At 46.0% G+C, this 23,694-nt stretch overlaps 1 protein-coding gene across 2 annotated transcripts in view; it reads right to left on the bottom strand.

The window, feature by feature from the left end:
• The window catches only part of LOC310747185 (uncharacterized protein), a 41,177-nt gene extending 18,723 nt beyond the window's left edge, over nt 1-22,454 (bottom strand). The window contains exons 1-3 of one of the 2 annotated variants that reach the window (XR_014540889.1): nt 22,222-22,454; nt 19,681-19,929; nt 18,238-18,634 (exon numbers count right to left, since the gene is read on the bottom strand). Coding sequence is in view for 1 of the 2 variants with exons in the window: in XM_083581545.1 (XP_083437671.1) it covers nt 22,222-22,327 (106 nt within the window). In the remaining variant the exon portion in view is untranslated. Of the gene's footprint in view, nt 1-18,237; nt 18,635-19,680; nt 19,930-22,221 lie in introns of those variants that run through there. The other variant, XM_083581545.1, reaches the window with a different exon arrangement.
• Between the last annotated feature and the right edge of the window lie 1,240 nt (nt 22,455-23,694).

The following is a 23,694-nucleotide window of genomic DNA, read 5'->3' as shown; positions in this document are numbered from 1 at the left end:
GAGGATCTTGCTGGCTGTAGCAGAAGCAGGCAGAGGGAGGGGTTACCAGCTGGCTGCAGAATCTACACAGAAATGGGCTTTTGTGCTACACTGGTGGATGGCCGTGGCCTGTGAACATGGCTCTAGAGTAGAACTTGGTTCAAAGGACAGCAGCCACGTGAAGACAAACAGGATTGAAGTGACGCTCTGGGGGTCATGGAAAGCAGGGCAGGGAACATTGCAATATCACATGCTGCTGATTGTAGCAGCTGCCAGAGGACAGGCGAAGAGGAGGAGAGATTGCCACCAGCAAGGCCCAGCCCTGTGTGGGATGCGCCAGCTCTGAGGGGCAGGCGGAGGGTAGGGCCGGCCTGGGTGGGACGAAAGGGGGACTGGAGCAGGCTTAATCTAGCCTCTTTCTTAAAAAAATATTTATTGGTTTGTTTGTGTTTGTCTGTGTAAATTTACCAAAGAAAATCGGGACTAAGGTTTTTTGTCAGGGTGGTGGAGGGACTGTGTGTGCGATGTCCAGGGGCTGCTTAAAATCACATGATCCAACTTTGAATGTATTGTTATAGATTTAGTGGTGGCACAGCTGTCAACGTTTCCCTTTTCTTGCCAGGAATCCTATTAGGAATAAGGGAATTTCCCTTAAAAAAAGGGAAACGTTGAGAGCTATGAGTGGTGGGGATCCCCCTAAACCTAAGAAATGAAGAAATGTTAGGATCCTGGGACCATTTCCCTTCTCTCTTTATGTTTTGGGGTGGGGGGCGAGTATGAGATAAAAGGAGAGGAAACAGCTATTAAGTTTAGACATAACTGATGGACAACAATTGGTATTGGTTTGTTCAAGTTGCTGCATAGGTTGGGTATGAAAAACAATATTGGCTTAAAACCTCCCGTATCTTATAGTGTAACCTCTGCACAGTTGCCCCTGAATTAGCTATTTGTTGTTGTTGTTTAGTCATGTCCAACTCTTCGTGACCCCATGGACCAGAGCACACCAGGCACTCCTGTCTTCCACTGCCTCCCACGGTTTGGTCAAACACATGTTGGTAGCTTCGAGAACACCCTAAATTAGCTATTTAGGGAGGTCTTGAAATGTGTGGACTGGGCCACCAGGGCAAGCGTCCGAACCTTCATCTGACAGGAAATGTTTTGCAGGAGTGGGCAACAGATAAAAAATGTGACATTGAGGGAGGGTCATATGGTGGAGGGAGTGAGAGTGAGAAATGTCCTTATTTTCAAATGAGGAATGTTGGAGAGTATGCATACAGTGTACTCTGCCTACCCATTTTATCCTCAAAAAACCCTGGTGAGGTGGGTTATGTGGATAGACAGTGACTAGCCAAAAGCATTCTAGTGAACTTCATGGTTATGTGCTAAATATACTTTGCTTCTACAATAATCAAACTTCAACATGATTTTGGAGGGAGATTAATCCGTTCCCCACTTCTTTCCAGAACCCACCCACCACCTCAATCAAGTGATCACATCATGAGATATCCTTCTCAGAGATACGGCTGTTTAACCCTGTAAGCTCAGGTTCTCCTCACACCCCCTCTCGTCCTGTGCTGCTGTGGGGCAAGCAAGTAACAGAACTTACCCCAACTCCAAACCACTACAGAACTCCCCATAACGCTGGAAGCTCAACGGTTTGGTAAAACCATCAGCCAAGTTATCATGACTGGCCGTATCAAACCTGACTGAACACTTTGACACACCTTCTGGAAACGTATGTCTAGATGCTTGGTTCTGGCCTTAAATTGCCCAGATTCTGCTAGCTTCAAACAGGGTTGATTGTCTTCCCAAACAGTGATGGGCAAGCTACAATCCCCACAGATCTCTGCACCAAGCATCTATAGAACTCTAGTTCCCGGCACAAATCTGACAGTGTGCAGAATTCAGCCTCAGTAGAGGACAGCGCAAATGAGACTTTGCTTCTGGGACTTCCACCCAACCAGAGATTTCCCAAACTTTATCACCAACCCAGATACGAACTTCCCATCCTTCAGATTCGCCCAATCACTATCTGCAAAGCATGTGAGCTTCGTCTCACCTGCAGCTGACAGCTTGAGACTGAAGTATTTGGTATTCTGCAGGTAGCGCAGTACCTGCTTGATACCGTGCCAGCAAACCTCTTTGTGCAGCAATGGCCAAGAGCATGCGCAGAGTTTCACTTCTGGAAGTAGGAGCATAAACCTCCATATAATGCAACCCCTTACGCTGCATGAATCCTCTCGCTACTAGTCTAGCCTTGTACTGCGGTTCTCCAGTTGCTGTGGGTTTAAGACGGTAAACGCAATGGCTACTCACGGCCTGTTTGCCCACTGTGTGCTGGCCCCGGGGGGGGGTAACTGTGCGGCGTGGTCGGAGTCCGGTCCTGGATCAAGGGTCTGGAGGCTGTCTGTCAAGGGTGAAGCGGGGTCCAAGGCAAGGAGCCGGGCGTGGTCAGGAACTCCGGAAGAGCAGGTGAGGGTACTGGCAGGAACAGGTTTCCAGTGAAGTTACTCCCACAACCTGGGACTGGGCTGACTAGCCTTTACCACCTCTGAGGCCTAGGGAGGTCCTGGCCCACAGGTGATTCACCTCTCCTGGTCTTAAGGCGAGCACTCCTCCTGAGAGAACTTAGTTCCCTCCACCTTTCTGCCCTGAGCTTCTGCAGCTCAGGAGAGGCTGGAGGGTTACTGGACCCAGAGGCAACCTCACCTTCCCCTGGCAGGGCTGGGACAGGAGCACCTGCAGGCAATGGGTCCTCAATCACCTCTGGAGCCAGAGTGGATTCATCTGGTGTCTGCTCCTGAGGATCCAGCACAGGTGCAGGCCCTTCAGATTCAAGCCCCTGCCCCGGCTTAGCCAGTCCTGGAGGTGGGGACTCCTGTGCAGGCTGGGATTCTTCAGGTTCAGCCTCTGAATCAGATTCCCAGGCCATCACACACTGGCAACTTCGTGAGGGTGAACACACCTAGAGACTCCGTTGAGCTCATCTCCTTCTGCATTGCCTCATGCCATTTCCTGGCTTCTTCCTGAGGCAGTTTCTGAACATCCTCAAAACTCTCGGGTTCACACTGTGCCATACCAACCCACACACTAGTGACTGCAAACCTGTCAGGAGGCTTCCCTTTCGTTGTCCGAGCTGATCGGTGAAACACAACTTCAGGGCCCCTCTGACCCACTAGGGCCAGCCAGAACGTCCTTGGCATCAGAGAGCTCCCGCTCTGACTTACTATGCCTTCTGGACTTTTCTGCCGAGCCTGTGGGAGAAGATGGAGCACTGCGGTGCTCAAGCTTCACAGCTTTAGGAGAAGTTCTCCCCTCTGCCTGCTCTAGGTCTGGACTCTGCCTCAGTAGCAGGTTCAACCTCTTCCTCTTCTTCATCAGCAGAGTCAAGCAGACTCTCTGACAGACTATCAGGGTTCCCATGTATCCGTGTCCAGCCATTCTGCTCACAGAATTCAGCACTGTTGCTGAGCAGAATCCTGGACTGATTCCCTGACGGATAAGCAAACCTCCACCGCTTGGTCCCTGGCTTGTACCCACAGAAAATCATCTTTTGGGACCTAGGGCCACCCTTTTTGCGCTTGGCCTTTGGTATGAGGACCTGAGCTTCACAGCCAAAAACACGGAAGTAATGCACCTTGGGCTTCTTGCTGTGCAGCAGAAAATAGGGTGTGCCCCCTACCACTGAAGTGAACAATCTGTTCAAGGTAAAAATGGCCGTCTGCCAAGACTCCCCCCCAAAAGCACTGTGGGAGCACGGCATCAAATAGCAACGCAGCGGACATCTCCTGCAGCGTTCTACTCTGGTGTTCTGCAACACCATTCTGCTGGGGACTTTGTGGAGCAGTCAACCTGTGTTGAATCCCCTTCTTGCGGAAGAAACTTTGCAGCGCAGACCCGGTGGACTCCCCACCACGATCGCTCTGAAAGTTTCACACCCGTGTGGAAAACTGCAGTTCCACTGCTGCAATCCAGTCTTTGATTAGCGGCGCTGCCTGACTCTTGTTTCTAAGCGTGAACAGCCAACCGTTCCACGAAAAATCATCAATCAACACCAACGCAAATTTGGCTCTGCCCATACTGGTCACGGACATCGGCCCACACAAATCTGCATGTATTAGCTGAAAAAGCCTAGTGGTCACCCTCTCAGACCTTGGGTATGTGCACGTTTTCACCTTTGCGTGTTTGCACACCCTGCAATCAAGAAACTTAGCACAAGATTTCATTTTGCGCCCCTCAGTGCACTCTGGGATCTTCTTCACGGACCCCCACGATACGTGAGCCAGACATCGGTGCCAGAGATGAGCACACGCATCATGGACTGGAACGTTGGCACACTGTGCTTGAGCTGACTCCGTGTCATCTGGACATGCAAGAGAAGCTTCTAGCACAAACAGCCTATCTTTACATTCCACACTGACTAGTTGCTGCCCATCCGTGGAAATATAACACATGTTATCCTCAAAACAGACTATAGTTATCAGGGACAAGAGCAGCCACAGATAGCAACGTGCAGGACAGTCCTGGAACAACAAACGCCTGTAACGAATCCTGCAAGAAAGAACAAAACAGTGAGCCAGTCTGTGTCAGATCACGCTTAGTCCCATCTGCCAAACAAACAGATTTTCCAGAGAGAGAGGTGCAGTCCCTCAGAAAACCCCCAGAGGGCACGAGATGATGGGAAGCTCCACTGTCTATCACAAAAGTCAGCACAACGTGCTGTTTAGAGCTCTGGAATGTAGCCATAGAAGCTTCCAAATGTTTATGTTTAGAGTCATCTCAGTAGTGGCACCTGCCCTGTGGCACGCCCTCCCATCAGATGTCAAGGAAATAAACAACTATCTGACTTTTCGAAAACATTTGCAGGCATCAATGTTTAGGGAGGTTTTTAATGTTTGATGTTTTATTGTACTTTTAATTCTGTTGGGAGCTGCCCAGAATGGCTGGGGAAGCCCAGCCTGATGGGTGAGGTATAAATTATTATTATTAATATTAATATTAATATTAATATTAATATTATTAATCCTCTGAACAGAAACTTCGCTTGTATTGAGCCCTGTGACCAAGCCGGTGAGCATTGTCAGTGTGAGGAGAAACTGAGCTTACAGGGTTAAACAGCTCAGAGTGTGCGTTCTGCCTACTGTGGGGCAGGGAGAGACTCTGCGTCACTTCTGAGAGTCTCAGTCCTTTGTTCTATTCTGCTTTCATTTTCATGTGGAGTAGACGTGTCTCACGATGCTCCGTGCTGTGATAGATAATGGCTAGCTTCTGCTGTAAGCTGTAAATAAAGCTGCTTTTAGTTATTAGTACCTCTGTGTGAGACTCTGTTTTGTGCACACTGAAGCACAGAAGACAGCAGCTGATTTCTCTGGACACTACCGGACTCTGCTGTTTACTCAGAGCATCAGAATGCAAGCTGTGAGGTAGAGACCTGGCGCAGCTTTGGAAGCAACAGTTATTAGATTTAGGTTTAGATTTAGATTTAGATTTAAAGGAGAGGCAACAGTTATTAGATTTAGAGATACCTGATGGACAGGCAGCATTTAGGAAATGGTGGTCTTGAAGGAAGGACAAGCAGGAGTATCTAGAAAGGGCTATGATGACATTCTGATGAACACAGGAATTCTTGACAGGGTTATTCTGAAGGGTTTGCCTACCTTCTGTGTTTTTCAGTCCTTCAATTCTTGCTTTTATCTGCCATCCGTTCGTCTCTACAGCCCTGTGATTTTCCTTCTCTCTGACCCTCTTTCCCATGCATATTTTCTTTTCCTTGAATCGTGGAAGGGTCATGTAATGGTTATATGGGGTTGCTCGTGCATAAGTTGCTGCCACTCCTGGCTAGGTTGCCCTGGTTGCTGGACAGCCCTTCACTTCGTGGCTGTTTCAGTCGCTAGCAGAATCCGTCAGTGGGCGTTTCTTGAACTTCTTCCAGCAAAGAAGTTCTTTGACGCCAAGTCTACGCCTACCTTCCCTGCGTGGAAGCCTTCTGCGCAGGGTGGGTGTGGGTAGCGGAGGACCCGTGCTCTCCCCGCTGGTCTCCGGCAAGGAGTCCTGGAGCCCCCTCGCCGATTCCCCCATCTGCCCCCCTTTATCCCTGGTGTTACGCTGATTTCCTTCCCCAGCTGATGAGCTCCCTCTCTCCCTGCTGGGCCCTTCTCCAGCATCGCTGGGGAGCCTTGCCTCCACCTCTGGCTCTGATGTCATTTCCCTGACATCCACCTCCCCCCCAGGACCCCCTCCACCCCCGGCCCGACCTTGTAACCCAACTTCGTCCCTTTCCTCGGCCGATGATGTGGGGAATCCCCGGAAGGAGCTGTCGCCACCCTCTGAGGATTCAAAACCCGCTTCCCACCCGCTCCGATCTCTTCCCGCAGGGTGGGCCTCCCAGTCTGATTCCTCTGACGCCTCTCCTCCCTCCTCTTCGGAGGCAAGGAAACCCACAAAATCCTCTTCATTGTCTGTGGTTCCAAATTGCTCCTCCCAGAATCTCGCTAGTGGTTTAGGTTTATCTGGGAACAGGCTGTGGAACTCCTCCACAAGATACCCATCACTGATAGCCTCCGCGGGAACCCACGTGTTTTCTGACCCGAGTTCTCCCTCCCAAGCTACCAAGTACTCCACCTGGCGCCCTCGCCACCTTGAATCGAGTATTTCCATGGCTTGGTTGTGGTGTCCCCTCTCCTCTACCTGCGGGTGTGTGGTGACTTCTCCCTCTCGCCCCGGGAATTCCCGCCCCTCCCTGTACGGTGAGAGTAGGGACCTATGGAACACCAGGTATATCTTCATGCTGTCAGGCAACTTGAGCTTGAATGCCACGGGGTTTACCTGCTGTGTTACCTCAAAAGGTCCCAGCTGCCTTGGCCGCAACTTCTTGCACCCTCCCTTAAATGGTAACCCTTGGGTTGACAACCACACCCGGTCTCCCACCCGTATGGTCTCCCCTTCCCGACGGTGCTTGTCTGCCTGCCTCTTGTAAATTTCCTTGGCCCGTTCCAAGTTCATCTTAAGTTGCTGGTCCAAGGCCTCCATTTCTTCCACAAACTGCTCTGCCGCAGGTACGCTCCACCCTTCCTCCCCCCTCCCCGGGAAGGCCCTGGGGTGACACCCATAATTGGCCATGAACGGGCTCATTCCCGTGGACACATGTTCAGCGTTATTGTACGCAAATTCAGCCAGCACTAGTTTCTCTACCCAATCGTTCTGTCTCTCGCTGACGTAGCAGCGTAGGTATTGCTGGAGTATACTGTTGGCTCTTTCTGCTTGCCCGTTGGTTTCCGGGTGTCTCGCCGTCGAGAAGCCCACCTCGACCTGCAGCAAGCTCATGAGCTTCCTCCAGAACCGGGAAGTAAATTGTTTCCCGCGATCTGAGATGACCCTTGAGGGAGTCCCATGCAGCCTGAAGATGTGATCCACAAACAACCTGGCTGTTTCCTCTGCCGTCACCGCATGCGAGCAAGCTATGAAATGGCACATTCTTGTCAGTAGATTGACTACTACCATGACTGCTGTCTTCCCCCTTGACTTGGGCAAATCTGTCATAAAATCTATGGATACCACCTCCCAGGGTCTTCCCGGCGTGGGTAAGGGTTCCAGTAACCCTGCGGGGGCAGCCCTCTCCCCCTTTGCCCTCTGGCAGCGGTCGCACCCCCGTACATATTCCCGTACATCTTCCCTTACCCTTGGCCACCAGAACTGCCTGGTGACAAGCAACATGGTTTTGCGTTGACCAAAGTGCCCCGCTGTTGGGTTGTCGTGGAGTTGTTTGAGTACCCTTCCCCTCAAGGTCTCCCCCGGTACGTACAGCGCCCCCTTGTAGTACAGTAGCCCTTCCTTTTCCTCAAACCCTCCATGGTTTTCCCTTCCGTCCTGGAGTTCCCTGATTTTAGTTTGAGCGAATTCGTCGTTTCTAGTGAGCCCGGCCAGTTCTCGTTTCCCAACCAACACTCCCCCACACACCCATCGGTTCTCGGGGAACACGTGTCTGACTTCCGGCGGTCCCTCTCCTTCCATGTACTCCGGCTTCCGGGAGAGAGCATCTGCTCTTACGTTTTCCTCTCCTGGCACATACCGGATCTCGAAGAAAAACTTGGAGAACTCCTGTGCCCATCGAATCTGTCTCTGGTTGAGTACTCGCGCAGTCCTCCAGTATTCCAAGTTCTTGTGATCTGTACACACCTGGATCTTGTGCTGCGCCCAGATTAGCAGATGTCTCCATCGTCAAAATGCTGCATAAATTGCAAGCAGTTTGCGGTCATACACCGTGTAGTTTTGCTCCGACTTGCTCAGCTTCCTCGAGAAAAAGGCGCACGGCCTCCAGCTCTGCTGGGCCCCTGGCTGCAACAGTACCGCTCCGATGGCCCGGTCTGACGCGTCGGTCTCCAGCCTCATTGGCTTCTGCAGATCCACGTGCAGGAGCTGCTCTTCCAAAGCGAACGCCTTCTTCAGTCTTTCAAAGGATTGCTGGGCACCTTCTGTCCAGGCGAACTTCTTTTTGCTACTGAGACAATCTGTGATGGGCACTGTCAAGTGGGCGAAGTTCTTGATAAACTTCCGGTAGAAGTTGCTGAACCCTAGGAACCTCTGCACGTCCTTCCGGGTTTTGGGGGCCTTCCATTCCAGCACCGCCTGCACCTTGCTTGGGTCCATAGCTAGGCCCTTGTCTGACAACTTGTACCCCAGAAACTCAACTTCTCTGGCGTGAAATTGGCATTTTTCCAGCTCGACCCACAACTGGTGCTTCTGCAGTCTCTTTAGCACTTCCCTGACGTCTCTGACATGTTGCTTCTCATTGTCCGAATAGATTAAGACGTCGTCCAAAAAGGCTACGCAGTTCTTGTACAGCAGGGACCCCAACACGTGGTGCATGAAAGCTTGAAAACAGGCGGAGCCCGACTGTAATCCAAATGGCATAACTAAGTACTCAAAGGCCCCCAGGGCGGTGAACATGGTGGTTTTCCATTCGTCCCCCTCCCTCATCCTAATCAAATTGTACGCTCCCCTGAGGTCCAGCTTGGTAAAAATTTTCCCCTGCCTCACCCGTGTTAAAATGTCGTCAATCCTGGGCATTGGGAAGGTCATGGGTTCTGACACCAGCTTGACGCCCCGGTAGTCCACAACGAGCCTGGGCTGATTAGTATCCTTTTTGTCCACAAAGAACACCGGACTGCCCCCCACCGCCTTTGATTCTCTTATGAACCCTCTCTTCATGTTCTTGTCAATAAATTGCCGCAACTCCTGCATCTCCCGGTCAAACATGGCATACAGCTTACCCACCGGCAGCTGAGCCCCTGGGAGTAGGTTGATTTGGCAGTCAAAGGGCCTATGGGGGGTAGTCTATCCGCCTCCTTCTCGCTGAAGACCTCCTGCAGGTCAGCATATTGGGATGGCACCTTCCCTTTTGGCTCCACCGCCATTCCTGCCACCCTGGCCACTGTCATCCTTGGGGTTTCCCCCCCCCATGCAGTGTTCCAAGCAGTAAGCTGACCCAAAGGTGACTGTCCGCTGATGCCATGCCACTACTGGATCATGCAGTGACAGCCAGCTCATCCCTAATATTATTGGGGGTCCTGACAGTGTGGCTACGTGAAAGGCAATAGTCTCTGTGTGCCTGGAAACCCTCATTCTCATTGGTGGGGTCTGGTGCGTCACTTCCCCTCCCAGAAGTTCCCTGCCATCGATGGTGGTCACTTGCAAGGGAAAATCCAGGGGCAGCAGGTGGAGTTGGTGTTCTAGAGCGAAGTCCTTGCTGAAGAAATTGCAGGAGCTTCCTGAATCCAGCAGCCCCTTCACCTTGACTGGGTGCCCATTCGGGAGTTCTAGCACCACTTCTTTTTTTTTTTTTCATCAATACATTTTTATTCAAATTTTTGTAAACAAACAGATTCTTATAAATGTAAGGTACACAAATAAACATGCTAATAAATCTTACAATATATGTACATATCTTTCCTTTACATAGTTTATTATATCCCTTCCCTAAACAAACAAACAAAAAACCTTTGGACTCCCCTCTACCCTTTTGGTAAGTATCAAATAAAAATTCTATAATCATGTACTTTGTTTTTAAACTTATATATTAGCTGCTGTTAGCGTTGCTCCATCCCCGCTAATATCATCTACAAATTATTTCCAATATATTTCCAATATTTATTCCAGTTTTTATGAAATTCCTGTTCATCTTGATCTCGTATTCTTGCTGTTATCCTGGCAAGCTCTGCATAATTTACCATTTTAAGCTGCCATTCATTTATATTAGGTATAACTTCCGTTTTCCAGTTTTGAGCCAACATAATTCTTGCGGCTGTAGTGGCATAGAGAAATATTATCTTATCTTCTTTTTTGATTTCTTTACCCAGAATTCCTAACAAGAAGGCTTCGGGTCTTTTGGGAGATGTATATTTAAGAATTTTTTTAAGCTCATTATATATTAGTTCCCAAAAACCTTTCACTTTATTGCATGACCACCATAGATGATAGAGATCGCCCTCCGCCTCACCACATTTCCAACAACTTTTGTTCTTTAATCTATACATTTTGGCCAATTTCACCGGTGTATGGTACCACCTATATATCATTTTCCATACGTTTTCCCTCAGTGCCGTACACGCTGTAAACTTTATATTTTTATTCCATAATTCCAGCCATCTTTCAAATTCAATATTATACCCGAAATCTATCGCCCATTTGGTCATTGCCTCCTTCACCTCCTCGTCTTTTGTATACCACTCGAGTAGTATATCATATATTTTAGACAGTATTTTACTCTTGCCTTCAACAACCTCCACATTAAACTTAGATTTTTTATCCTCAAAACCTGCCTTCTTTTTGTCTTCTTTTAGCAAATCATTCACCTGGTGGTATTGCAACCAACCAGTAAGTGAGTCTTTTATTTCTTCATATGGTCTAAGTTTAATACCTTGTTCTGTTTTACTTATGAGATCTTCATAGGTAACATTTTTCTCTTCCATATTAGATTTCTTGATAGTTAACACCTCTGTTGGTGAGATCCACCAGGGGGTCTTCCTTTCCAATAAGTTTTTATTTCTCTCCCATACCTGAAATATTGGTCCCCTGAAGATGTGATTTAGAAAGCCCTTGTGCACCTTCACCTTTTCGTACCATAGGTACGAGTGCCACCCGTACCTATTATCAAAGCCCTCCAGATCCAATATATCTCTATTTTCCAGTCTAATCCAATCTCTTAACCATAGTAGACATGCCGCTTCATAATATATGCTCAAATCCGGTAGAGCAAAGCCCCCTCTTTCCTTTCTATCAACCAATATTTTCATTTTTATTCGTGGTCTTTTTCCCTGCCAAACATACTTCCCCAGGGCTCTCTGCCATTCTTTACATTGTCTTAAACCTTTGAGTACGGGTATAGTTTGAAATAAAAACAGCATTCTGGGGAGAACATTCATTTTCACCACTGCTATCCTCCCCAAGAAGGATAGCCTCATTCTCCCCCAGATTTCAAGATCTTTCTTAATATTCCTCCAAGTGACCTCATAATTGTCTTTATAGAGATTAATGTTCTTTACCGTAATCCACACTCCAAGGTATTTCACTTTCTTAGCTGTCATAAGTCCCGTCCTTTGCTCTAAATCTAACATTTCTTCCTTTGTCAAATTTTTAACCAACATTTTAGTTTTGTTCTTATTGATCTTAAGTCCTGACACTGCACCAAACTCTTCAAATTTTTTTAAAGCTTCTTTTACACTGTGTTTTGGGTCTTCCAGTGTTAATACAATATCATCGGCAAAAGCTTTTATTTTGTGTTCCTTCTTTCCTACTCTGACTCCTTTAATCTCTGTTGTTTCCCTTAATCTCTTATTGAATATTTCCAATACTATTATAAATAATAAAGGAGACAGAGGACAACCTTGCCTAGTCCCTTTAAATATATCAAAAGATTCTGACATAGTATTATTTATTATGAGTTTTGCCTTTTGTTCATGATAGATTGCTTCGATACCTTTTCTAAATTTTTCGCCCATCCCCATCATTTCCAAGCTTTTCCTCATGAACCCCCATGAAACATTATCAAATGCCTTTTCGGCATCTATAAATACCAGGGCGGCCTGCTTATCTATTCTCATATCCAGATATTCAATAATATTTATCACATTTCTTACATTGTCCCTCAATTGTCTCCCTGGAAGGAAGCCCGTTTGATCTTTATGAATTCTATTATTTAATACCTTTTTTAATCTTTCTGCCATTACGTCTGCGAACAACTTATAATCGTTGTTTAGTAACGAAATTGGTCTATAATTCTTCAGCTCCAACATATCGACCTCTTTTTTAGGAATTAAAGTAATATATGCTTCCTTCCAGGTGTTCGGGATCCTCCCCTCTTTTAAGATACCATTCATCACTTCGCATAGAATTGGGGATATTTGATCGCTTAATGTCTTATAATACTTAGCCGATAAGCCATCCGGCCCCGGCGCTTTTCCAATTTTCATCCTTTTTATAGCCCTTTTTATCTCTTCTTGTGTAATAGTCTGGTCTAGTAACTCTTTTTCTTCTTTTAAGATCTGTGGCATCTGATGTTCTTGCATAAAGCAGTCTATTTCATAATCTGTTTCTTTGCCTCTTTTGTATAGTTCTTTGTAGTACTTCTGGAAAGTCCTTTTTATTTCTTTTGGTTCTTCTACAATCCTTTCTCCATCCTTTATCTTACTAATCATGTTTTGTTTCCTTCTTTCTCTTATTTGCCATGCCAAGTATTTCCCTATCCTATTGGCTGATTCGAAATTTTTCTGTTTCATCATTTTTATTTTCCATTCAATTTCCTGATTAATTATTACTGAAAATTTGGCTTGTAATATCTTTATGTTTTGTTTTACGTTCTCATCACCGGGATTTATAGTTAATTTTCTTTCATTTTCCATAATCTGAGTTAGAATTTGCTCTTTCTTTTTCTCTTTTTCTTTTCTTAATTGACTGTTTTTCTGGATCAGGAAGCCTCTCATGACTGCCTTTCCTGCATCCCACACTACCTCTAGAGCTGTTTCCCCATTTAAATTCCATTTGAAGTACTCTTCAATTGTTTCCTTAGCTTTAGTTACTATTCTTTGATCGTTGAATAAAAATTCATTCATTCTCCATCTACCTATTCTAGTATCTTTGCCTTTTATCTCCATAGATACCGGATTGTGGTCAGAAATAGTTTGTGCTAGAATTTCGCATTTGCTTAAATTCTGCGTCAATTCCTTCGATATCCAAATACTATCTATTCTCCCCCAGCTCTGCTTGGGGTTTGAGAAGAACGTATACTGTTTTGTAGTAGGGTTTTTGAATCTCCAGGCGTCAATTAATCCTATATTGTTAACTAGCTCAAAAAAGGATCGGGGTAGTTTCCCTTCCTTAGTCTCTTCCTTTTTTGTTGACTTGTCCAATTTCGGTGAAACCACACCATTGAAATCACCCATTAATATCATTTTGTGATCCATCCATTCCATTAACTTATTACCTAATTCGAGGAAAAAAGCTGACTTTTTATCATTAGGTGCATATATTCCAACCACGATTATTTTTTCTCCTTGAAACACCATCTGTACTACAATCACTCTCCCTTGATCATCTTTATACAATAACTCAGGATCAAATTTTTCTTTTATATATAGTACCACACCTCTTTTCTTAACCTTATCGGCAGTCACAAAATCCATCCCTAACCTCTTATTACTCAAGATTCTCCTGTGTTTATTTATTACATGAGTCTCTTGTAGACAGATTAGGTCAAGGTTCTTTTTCAATAGCGTGTGAGCAATCTGATTCCTTTTATTTTTATTGTTCAGTCCATTCACGTTCCAAGTCAGAATTTTTAAAGCCATCTATTATAAAGTGTTTATAAATTGTCAAAATCTGTGTGCAAACTACTTTTCCTTGTCTTCTTTCTCTACTTCTTCTCTTTCTTCTGTTAAGTTTACCCCTCTTTCTTCTTCTTCCGACCCCTCCCCCTCGTCCCCTCCCCCTGCCGCTCCTCCGTCTCCTCCCCCTCCCACTATCTTTCCGAAATCCTTCTCGTATCTCCTTTCAAATTTTTCCAGTTCTGAGGTGGTTGACAGTTTGAATCTTTTTTCCTTGAAATAGAATGAAATGCCTTCCGGAAACTCCCATCTATATAGGACCCCGTTTTTCTTCAACTGACTAGCTAATTTTTTATAAGCATCTCTCCTTCTAAGAAATCTCAAAGGAATCTCTCTAAATATAATAATTGAGTTTCCTTCAATATATAACCTTTTGCTGTAGTTCTGTTTCAATATTTCATTTCTTATGTCCAGCGAGTTGAACATGGCTATCACATCCCCTGGCAATTTTTTCCCTTTAACTTTAGTCGATTTAGATCTTATCCGAAAAATATTTGCTAAAGAGTAATTTATCTCTTCTTCCTTCTTATCTAACCAGATTGCTAACTCTTTGACCATTATAGATCTAATGTCTTCATTTAGATTCTCCGGTATTCCTCTAAATTTCAGATTAGACTGACTTTGTCTCATCTGTGTCATAGCCATGTTGTCCAGCAGTTCTTCCTGTATCTTTCCTATCTCTTTAATTTCTATTCTAATCCTGTCCACCTCCTTCTTACTGTCTTTCGTATCTTTTTGCACCCTTTTCATTGAATCCTCAAGTACCTTAGTTTTTGCTGATATATCTTTAACTTTTCCTGTCAGTTCACCCACCACCCTTTCCAATTTCTTGTCTAGAGTGTCTTGTACTTCTAATAGTTTTTTCTCTATATAATGTTCATTATTTTTAAATTCTTTCCTTATTTCGGCCATCAAACTATCATAGTCTTTAATTTCTTTCCCCTCCTTCCCCTCTTCTTGTCTAGATGGCCTTCTTTCAGCCGGCGTTCCCACCCCCTTTTTCATTTTGTATATTTTGTATATTTTATATTCTTCCTTCTTTGGTTCACCCACACAGATTGTTAGCTTTCTCAGTTTCTCCCGTTACTGCCAGCTTTCCTTATATTTCTTCAACAAGGTGTAGCCCGTCCCCCCACCAACAGGAATATCGTAACCAATAAGAGAAGGCAAAATACAAGTAGAAAAAATCAAATTAGAAGCCCAAGGTATGTGAATGACAATACCAACGTCTCTCAAGTACTGCAGAAGGTAGCTTAGTAAGGTATTGAAAGGGGCGATGTGGAAACGCTTCAACGTCCAGGTTCTAAGAATTTTGCCTGGTGCATATATGAAGACACGTGATTAATTCTTTAAAGTCTTATGGGGGGGTATACTATTTGTTAATTGGAGTGTGTCTCTTTAAGACGGGAAAATGGAGATGAAGCAGAGGGAGGAGGATGACGAAGCAGGTATTCCCAAACAGCTCCCTTTTTCTCCTCAGTCTCCTCAGAGGCTTCTTCACTTCTCCAGTCCTTCTGTTGTCACTCAAGTTTTCCCAACCTTTTATTAAGTTGAGTATGTGCCGGTCTCTATCCTTAATTCAAATATGTTTAGCACCAGAACTTAAAATAAAGCGTTGCGTTCTATTCTTAAGTGCTGCGCTCCAGGAAGTTGCAAACAAAGAAAGACGACGAACCGACTATAAACCCCCCACCGTTCGTTGCTATAGTAATCTCCGACCTCGATGCAACAAAGGAATTTCTTTCCCTTCTTTCTAGTCCATTAAGAGATTTCGCTGTTACTTTGCCTCCGACTCTTTCTACTTGATGTCTGAGGTCTTTCCTTCACACCCACTTAGCGGCTACTTTCTTGCCTTCATACTTTTCCACTCCCAGCCTGTTGCTATACTCCATTTTATTCTTACCGCCAGCAGTAGATTCCTTCTCCTTTCACCACATATTTCTTTTAAGCTGGGTTCTTCCGTTAAATTTCCTTTGGCTTTAACTTGAATATTTTTCGTTGTTTTTTCGATGTTTTCTGCGTAATCCTTGGTAGCAGTTTCCCAGCTTTTCTGCTGTTGTTGGAGATCCGCCGCTTTTCACACGGAGCCTGAGGCTTCACAACATGGGGTCTATTGCTTCCCTTTCACGCTGCGGCTCCAGCCCTGTTAAACGACAATAACACAGGCGAGCACACACAGCTTCGCTGGGAGTTTGCCCCCTCAGAATAATCCTCCTGAGGTTTCGGGGCTCACGGAGCCTTCGTGACCCCTCTGGACCTCCAAGTTGTTCGAGACCCCTCCGGAGAGCAGCCTCGCGCTCCTTGTCTGTGACCGCGGCGTCCCGGAAGTCCTCAGCACCACTTCTATGGCTATAGCTGCCTTGGGGGGGTCTGGCTGGGGCATTTCTATTGGTTGCTGGCCTGGCTGCTGTGCCCGCTGATTGGCAGCCAAGCGTTGGCGTTTCCCTGTGCCTGCCCCTTTTCCCCCTCCTCCTCACAGCCAGCAGCTCCCACCATCCCTTGCCAGGCCTTTCTTTGAGGGCAGACCCTGGCAAAATGTCCTGGCCGTTGGCAGAGGAAACACTTATTGGTGGTTTTCCAATCCTTTCCCTCCCTCTTGCGACCTTCACTGGAGTGTGAAACCTCGCGCGCGCGCGCGCCATCTATTTCCATTGGCTCAGCTGGCTGGGAAGGCTGCCTCGGCATTTCACGAATGCGGTAGTCATGGCAACATTCCCCTCTCCCTTCGCGCTTCTCCTGAGCCCGCGCTTCCTGTCTTACTCCAATCGCAAGCACAGCCTTGGTCAGCTGATCCATCGACTGTGGGCGGGGCGCACAGGAAAGCTCGTCCTTCACAGTTGGGGACAACCCCTCCTCAAACAACATTTGAATGGGTTCAGAGTCCAGATCCCACCCGAGCCGGTGGATCAACATCGCAAAACGCGACCAGTAGTCTCTAACTGATTGGCTCCCCTGCTTACACCCCATTAATTCCCGTCGAGTCACATTTTGCTCCACTTCACTGGAATACATTGTATCCATCGCGTGATAGAATTTCCTAAGGTCCTTCAAGGCAGCATTTTGCATCGCCATTAGGGGCCTGATCCATTCCCGGGCCCCATCCTCTAGATGCCCGACAATATAGGCCACCCTTTCCCCATCACCAGCAAAGTCATTATGCTGCAGTTCCAAAGCGTACTCTATTTCCATTCGGAACGCGTTATAGTCCTGGGGCTTCCCCCCAAACTTGTGTACCAGTCGTGGTACCTTCCTTGCGACGGGGGTGGGTCTGACCTGTGCATCCTGAGTCCGCCTTTCGTCCAGCCGCACCGTCAGGAGAGCCACATGCTGTTCCAAATCTCGGTTCCTCTCCACCAGATTTTGCACTCCAGCTACTTGCTCCGTGGCGCCGGCTCCTCCGGTTTGGCTCATGGTGCTGCTTGCCTGTCGCTGTGCACAAGCAACATCAGGGACTGACGGATTGTGTAATGGTTATATGGGGTTGCTCGTGCGTAAGTTGCCGCCACTCCTGGCTAGGTTGCCCTGGTTAAACCTTTTTCTGGCTGGACAGCCCTTCACTTCGTGGCTGTTTCAGTCGCTAGCAGAATCCGTCAGTGGGCGTTTCTTGAACTTCTTCCAGCAAAGAAGTTCTTTGACGCCAAGTCTACGCCTACTTTCCCTGCGCGGAAGTCTTCTGCGCAGGGTGAGTGTGGGTAGCGGAGGACCCGTGCTCTCCCCGCTGGTCTCCGGCAAGGAGTCCTGGAGCCCCCTCGCCGATTCCCCCATCTGCCCCCCTTTATCCCTGGTGTTACGCTGATTTCCTTCCCCAGCCGATGAGCTCCCTCTCTCCCTGCTGGGCCCTTCTCCAGCATCGCTGGGGAGCCTTGCCTCAACCTCTGGCTCTGATGTCATTTCCCTGACAGGTCATCTATTCCAACCCGCTGCAAAGCAGGAATCTCAGCTAGCTACGTAGCTGCTTAATGTGTGGACTGGACCACCAGGGCCAGGATATTAAAATCTGCCTCCAACAGAACTGCACCACCTGTTCATCTAGGTCAACTGATGCTGGGTAAACATGTTGAACAGGCAGAAGACACTGGTCAGCAAAATGAATTGTTGTCACTCCACTGACCTTTCTTTTTATAGAACATGCTCTGCTGGGGGGGGGGGACACAAAAATCTGTGCTCGGTTAGAGTCTAAACCCTGGTGAGGAAGGATAGGCTAAGAGAGCGTGACTAGCCAAAAGCTCCCCCAGTGAACTTCATGCTTATGTGCAAAGCACACTTTGCTTCTACAATAATCAAACTTCAACACGATTTTGCAGGGAGATTAATCCATTCCCCACTTCTTTCCAGAACCCACCCACCGCCTCAATCAAGTGATCACATCAAGAGATATCTGTGAGTTTGCTCACTTTTATTTAGCCTTAGGCTACATAATTACATGGAAATTATTGAATCTGGAATAGGCTGGGGAGGGAAAATTGGAATAGGTTGAGAAAGGGGTTTGCATCACTTTTCACCCTGGGATTTTTCCTCAGGCCTCTGGGTGGGCTCCATGGTGCCTGCTGTGCGGGTAAACATACAGGAGTATGAAGTGCCGTTGTTCCAGTCAGAGTAGGGGACTACCACCTGGCTGAAGGCCAAGAGGGAATCCTTGATGCTGCCCTTCAAGACTCGGGGATTCATATGGTGACCTTCAAGGAGGGCATTCTTCACCCACTGGACAGAAACTTCACTTGCATTGAGCCCTATGACCATGCAGGTGAGGATTGTCTGTGCTCGCTGAAGGCTGCTTTCTTTATGGATGGCAGGGGAAAGTATGAGAAAAAGAGAGAGGCAACAGCTATTAATTTTAGACATAATTGATGGACAACATTTATGACACCATTTAGTGCTGATTATTTTCTGCTGGATTCTCTGACAAACATTTTTAATCTGTAGATAGAGGGTGTAAATCCTTAATGAAAGCTTTAAGGAGCAAAGGGGATTTAATTAAAGTTCTTGTGTGTGTGGACCTGAGTAGGAAGATTTGTGACACAAACATGGGGCTTCCTTGAGCTGAATGAGGACAAGGTGGGATAGTGGAGATTCCAGGAATATTTACACAGCTCCTTTCCCCAACATGTATAAAGAAAGCGCCCAGCACAAAAAGTATCCCAGCCTTCCCAGAGAAGGTATTGGTGCATAGGCTGGGTTTGAAAACCAAGGATAGCTAAAAACTTCCCATATCCAATGATACCATCTCTGCACAGTTGCTCTTGGAGCAGCTAACTAGGTACGGAGCTCCTTAAATGTGTGGACTTGGCCACCAGGGCCATGATATATAAATCTTCCTCCAATATAAGGGGACCATCTGTTCATCTAGGTCACCCTATGCTGGGTGAAGGTTACAAGGATCCTTGGCTGGGAGTGGGAATGGTTTTTAATGCGGGTGGAAATTATTGTGGGAGACACCTTGGCCCCTGCAGGGTACACATTCTTTCCTTTCCTTCTCCCATTGTTACCTTCTGATAAAAACATGCATTTAGTATTGTTCAAGAACGGTGAAAACCTTTCTGCAGAGAATTAGAGGAGAATTACTGTTCAGACCTCCACAGGACTGATTACAGTTTCAAGTTGTATCTTTAGCCAATACTAGCACTGATATCATGGCAACTGGTGGGGAAAGTCTTATCTCAACAGGCCATAATGGAAAGCAGAAATAAATTTCTGAATAAGGAGGAAGCAGTCTTGAAATGGTCAGTCCCTGAGAGAATCTTAAGCAATCTGGAAACAATCATCCGTCTCCTAAACCATGCTTTTCAAAGGAATACTACGTCCCAACTGTGTTGAGAGTTTTTACCTTAAGGTTCATTGACATTTGTTTGGGACCCAGGGAGGGATGCTCGACAGGCGAACTTCAGCTGAAATTCATCTGCGAAAGTTCTTGTGTTCACCTGCGAAACGGGTAGTACTTTAGCGCTGAAGTATGCTGTGCTACCAATGCTTGCACTTATGATGCCGGAGGTGTTAACTGATTGGCCACCTGCCTGCCACATAATCATCATGCCTTCGGGGACAGAGCCAGAGAGAGTGCACACCAATATTTCACCTAAGGGAACAAAATAGATATACAAACAGACAGACAGATGAAATTCATGCTTTTTTAATGACTTTATATTACTGTTTTTATGGTTTTTCTGATACTGCTTTACAGTTTTTATGTTGCTTAGTGTACTGTTTAAGATTTAAGCAGCTTAGAAATGATTTAAAAATCAGCAAATGAATAAATGCCGTAGGTTAAAACCTCTGCTTTTCATCTCAGTCCTTCCAGTCTTGCTCTTGTTTGCCATTTGTTCTTCTCTACACCCCTGTGATTTTTCTTTTCTCTGACCCTCTTTCCCATGCATATTCTCTTTCGTGGAATCATAGAATTCTAGAATTGGAAGGGACCCCAATGCTCATCTAGTCCAACCCCCTGTAATGCTTACGTCATCAAAACTTTTCTAGGCATTACAAATATAGGGCATCCTAAAACATTTAAAATATATAAAGAAATAAACAGCCATGTAAGATATATAATGATGAGGAATTTCATTGGGATTTCTTTCCGCTAAATAGTGCCATTTAGCACTCCAAGAGATACTATTAACAAAACCTCAGCCCCCCCTGCAGTTAATTCCGGGTTAATGTCAGACAGATAGAATCGGATATTTTCATTGTGCCGTGATGGTAGACTACACAAAAAAAGGGGGGTAGCATGCGTTTGCGTAGCAGGTTGTAAAATGGATAGTAGAAAAGGATATGTTCTACAGTGTCTGGCACATTCAAAGAACATCCACAATGTCTATCATTTCTGGGGATGTTTAAAAATCTGCCCTTGACAAAAGCTGAAGGAAAAACATTCAGCCGGGCTAAGATAAAGGTCCTGAGTTGGACAGAAATTATTAATTTTGAGATATGTGACCCTGTTATCTCGGGGAAAATTATTAATTTTGAGATATGTGACCCTGTTATCTCGGGGAAAATTATTAATTTTGAGATATGTGACCCTGTTATCTTGGGGGAGCAAATTTTATTTACACCTGACTTGATGTTGTTTCCCCCCCAATGTACCTTAATCTGTTTTGATTATTGCAATAAATATATTGCTCACTCAAATTATACAAGGGTTTGAAGATCTGATTTGAATACCAATAGATCTGATTTTCCTATATAAGATTTCCTATGTAAGGTTGCCAACAAAATGGAAATGCAACCAGTATTTTATAGTGGTAGCCCACAACCAATATTCCATCGTGTGTATACCTATTTCTGCACACATTGTCTCATACATGATTGAACTTGGGAGCCCCCGGAGACATCTCAAGACGGATGTGAGAGTCAGCCGACTGAGACATCTGTCACCCCATTGATTGCCAGGGGTGATCTGACTGACCTGGCTGGCTAGGCAGGTGTCCCCCTGTTTCATGTGCGTCCCTCCCTAAGCTGCATGTTCAGTGGAAGAGGAAGACCATCCCAGATAGGAGTGTACCTTTCTTCAAACAAGGGTTGATGATAGCTTCATGTGCGTCCCTCTCTAAGCTCCACGCTCGGTGGAAGAATACATCCATCCCAGTTAGAAGGAGTGTTCGGTCAAGGCTTGATGAAAGCTGCGCTCCCTGTATAGATAGAACCTCCCTGATAGCACCTCCCCCTGTAATGCAGGAATCTCAGCTAAATAATTTCAGCTACATAGTTTGTGAGAGCCCTGCCTTCTTTGCCCCATCAGAAGATTGTCTCTTCTGTCCCCTAAACCTACAAAGATCTCAGCACACAGAAACAGGCACGTTTGTTGTTTAGTCGTTTGGTCGTGTCCGACTCTTCGTGACCCCATGAACCAGAGCACGCCAGGCACTCCTATCTTCCACTGCCTCCCGCAGTTTGGTCAAATTCATGCTGGTAGCTTTGAGAACACTGTCCAACCATCTTGTCTTCTGTCTTCCCCTTTTCCTTGCGCTCTCCATCTTTCCCAACATCTGTGTCTTTTCCAGGGAGTCTTATCTTCTCATGACGTGGCCAAAGTATTGGAGCCTCAGCTTGACGATCTGTCCTTCCAGTGAGCACTCAGGGCTGATTTCCTTAAGAATGGATAGGTTTGATCTGCTTGCAGTCCATGGGACTCTCAAGAGTCTCCTCTAACAGACACTTACAAATCTTAATAAAAGGGTATTTGTTTTGGAACCATGGGATCTGTCCCTTTGGAATGACTATCCCATTTACTGCTGGCAAATAAGCAGAAAAGTTGGAGGAAGAGAATCCAAGGGTTGTTATTGCTCTTTTTCTAAAGGTGGTTCCAGATGCTCAGATATCAGGTAGATGCATGAGAAGGCTGCATAGAGGATGGAAAGAGAAGCAAACTCACCTGTATCAGCCTGGGAAGAAGTCAGTGGCAGGCTGGCCCCGCAAAGGAGTCCCACAAATGGTAAGAAGATCTTGGCCCACATTTTAGGATTCAGTGTGAATGGCATGTGGGTCACCAGGCCTGCTTATATAGCATCCTGGGAGACTTTGGTGAGATATGTTTCCCATCAGTAGCTCCACCCAGACAATCCAAGAAGAGGCTATTCTGTGAGGTTCCCAGAAAGTCCTTCCAGAAACTTGAGTTTAATTGGGAAATCCTAATAGCTATGGGGAAGTTCTCCTTTTGTTATTATTTGTTAATTGTTAGTGTTAGTATTATTTGTATACCACCCTTCATCAGCAGATCACAGGCAGTTCAGAACATAAAAGTACAACATGAGAACACAATATATATAATCATCTTCCTTTATCTTCTTTAGAGGACAAGATGCAGAATTAGGAAAATGGTGAAGGAACACTGTGACCTTAATTCTCTGCTGCCTTGTGGCTATTCTTATTAGTGAGAGGGGTTTTCACGGTAAACCTCAAGGAGTAACATACACCTCAACTGCCTTTAATATTCTGGGACTGCCAGGGAAGCAATTAACCCACCATAGATTCTTCATTTGTCTGGAAATTTCCAGATTTAAGCTGCTGTTAAAGGGTCAATTGGCTTGCAGCTACTTTTCACTTTTAGCATAGCAGCAGTTTTGCCCATGTCCCTTGTAAAAGTCACTTGGCTCCCCATCTTCCATATGCACCAACCAGTCATTGAGATGGGGGGGGGAGGAGGTCCGGCTTGCATCACGAGTCAATTGTTGTCACCCCTTGCTACCTTCAACGGGGAGCGAAGAGGTTCGGGCAGGGGAAAACCAGGATTTATGAGGCAAAGATTCTGGCAATGTTCCCCCTTAGGGTCTGTGGAGTTCACTGCATCCCGCTGCGCCACTCAAGTCTATGTCTGCTATCTTGAAGGGCAGAACGGGTGCATCCTGGGAGTGTGTCCCTGGCATGGACGTGTCTCTCTGGCATGATTTGTGCTGGGTTCCTTAATCTGTGTCAGGTTTCCGTGAATTCTGACCCTCCCTCCTCTGATAGGAGACAGCCAAGGTTGAATGGACTTTATTTCAAATTATTTTTGGATCAGACGAGGAGTGTGATGGAGCAATACAGAGCAAGAAGAATGAACGGCTGCCGAATAGATCTGGCAAGAAGCTGAATTTGAGAAAAGATTTTGTGTGCCAAGGAAGAAATCTAGAGCGGAATTTTAATGGTGGAGACTGGACAAGTACTTATGGTCGCAATTCGTACGGTAGTTGGTAAATAGTGGAAGGAATGGAATGTGACCTTGTACCATCCAGATAAACACTGCAAAGAACTGAACAATGGAAGATAGTTATTAACTCTCCTAGCACACCAGGTCTGAAACAACAATGTACATTAAGGGTTACACACGTGAAATGCAACAGAGGTGCTGTTTGTAAGGAGGAAACAT

Source organism: Podarcis filfolensis (assembly GCF_964270895.1).
Source record: "Podarcis filfolensis genome assembly, chromosome: 13".
Taxonomy (NCBI): Eukaryota; Metazoa; Chordata; class Lepidosauria; order Squamata; family Lacertidae; genus Podarcis; species Podarcis filfolensis.
Note: the sequence above shows the minus strand (reverse complement) of the source record. Positions and strands in the feature narration are given on the sequence as shown.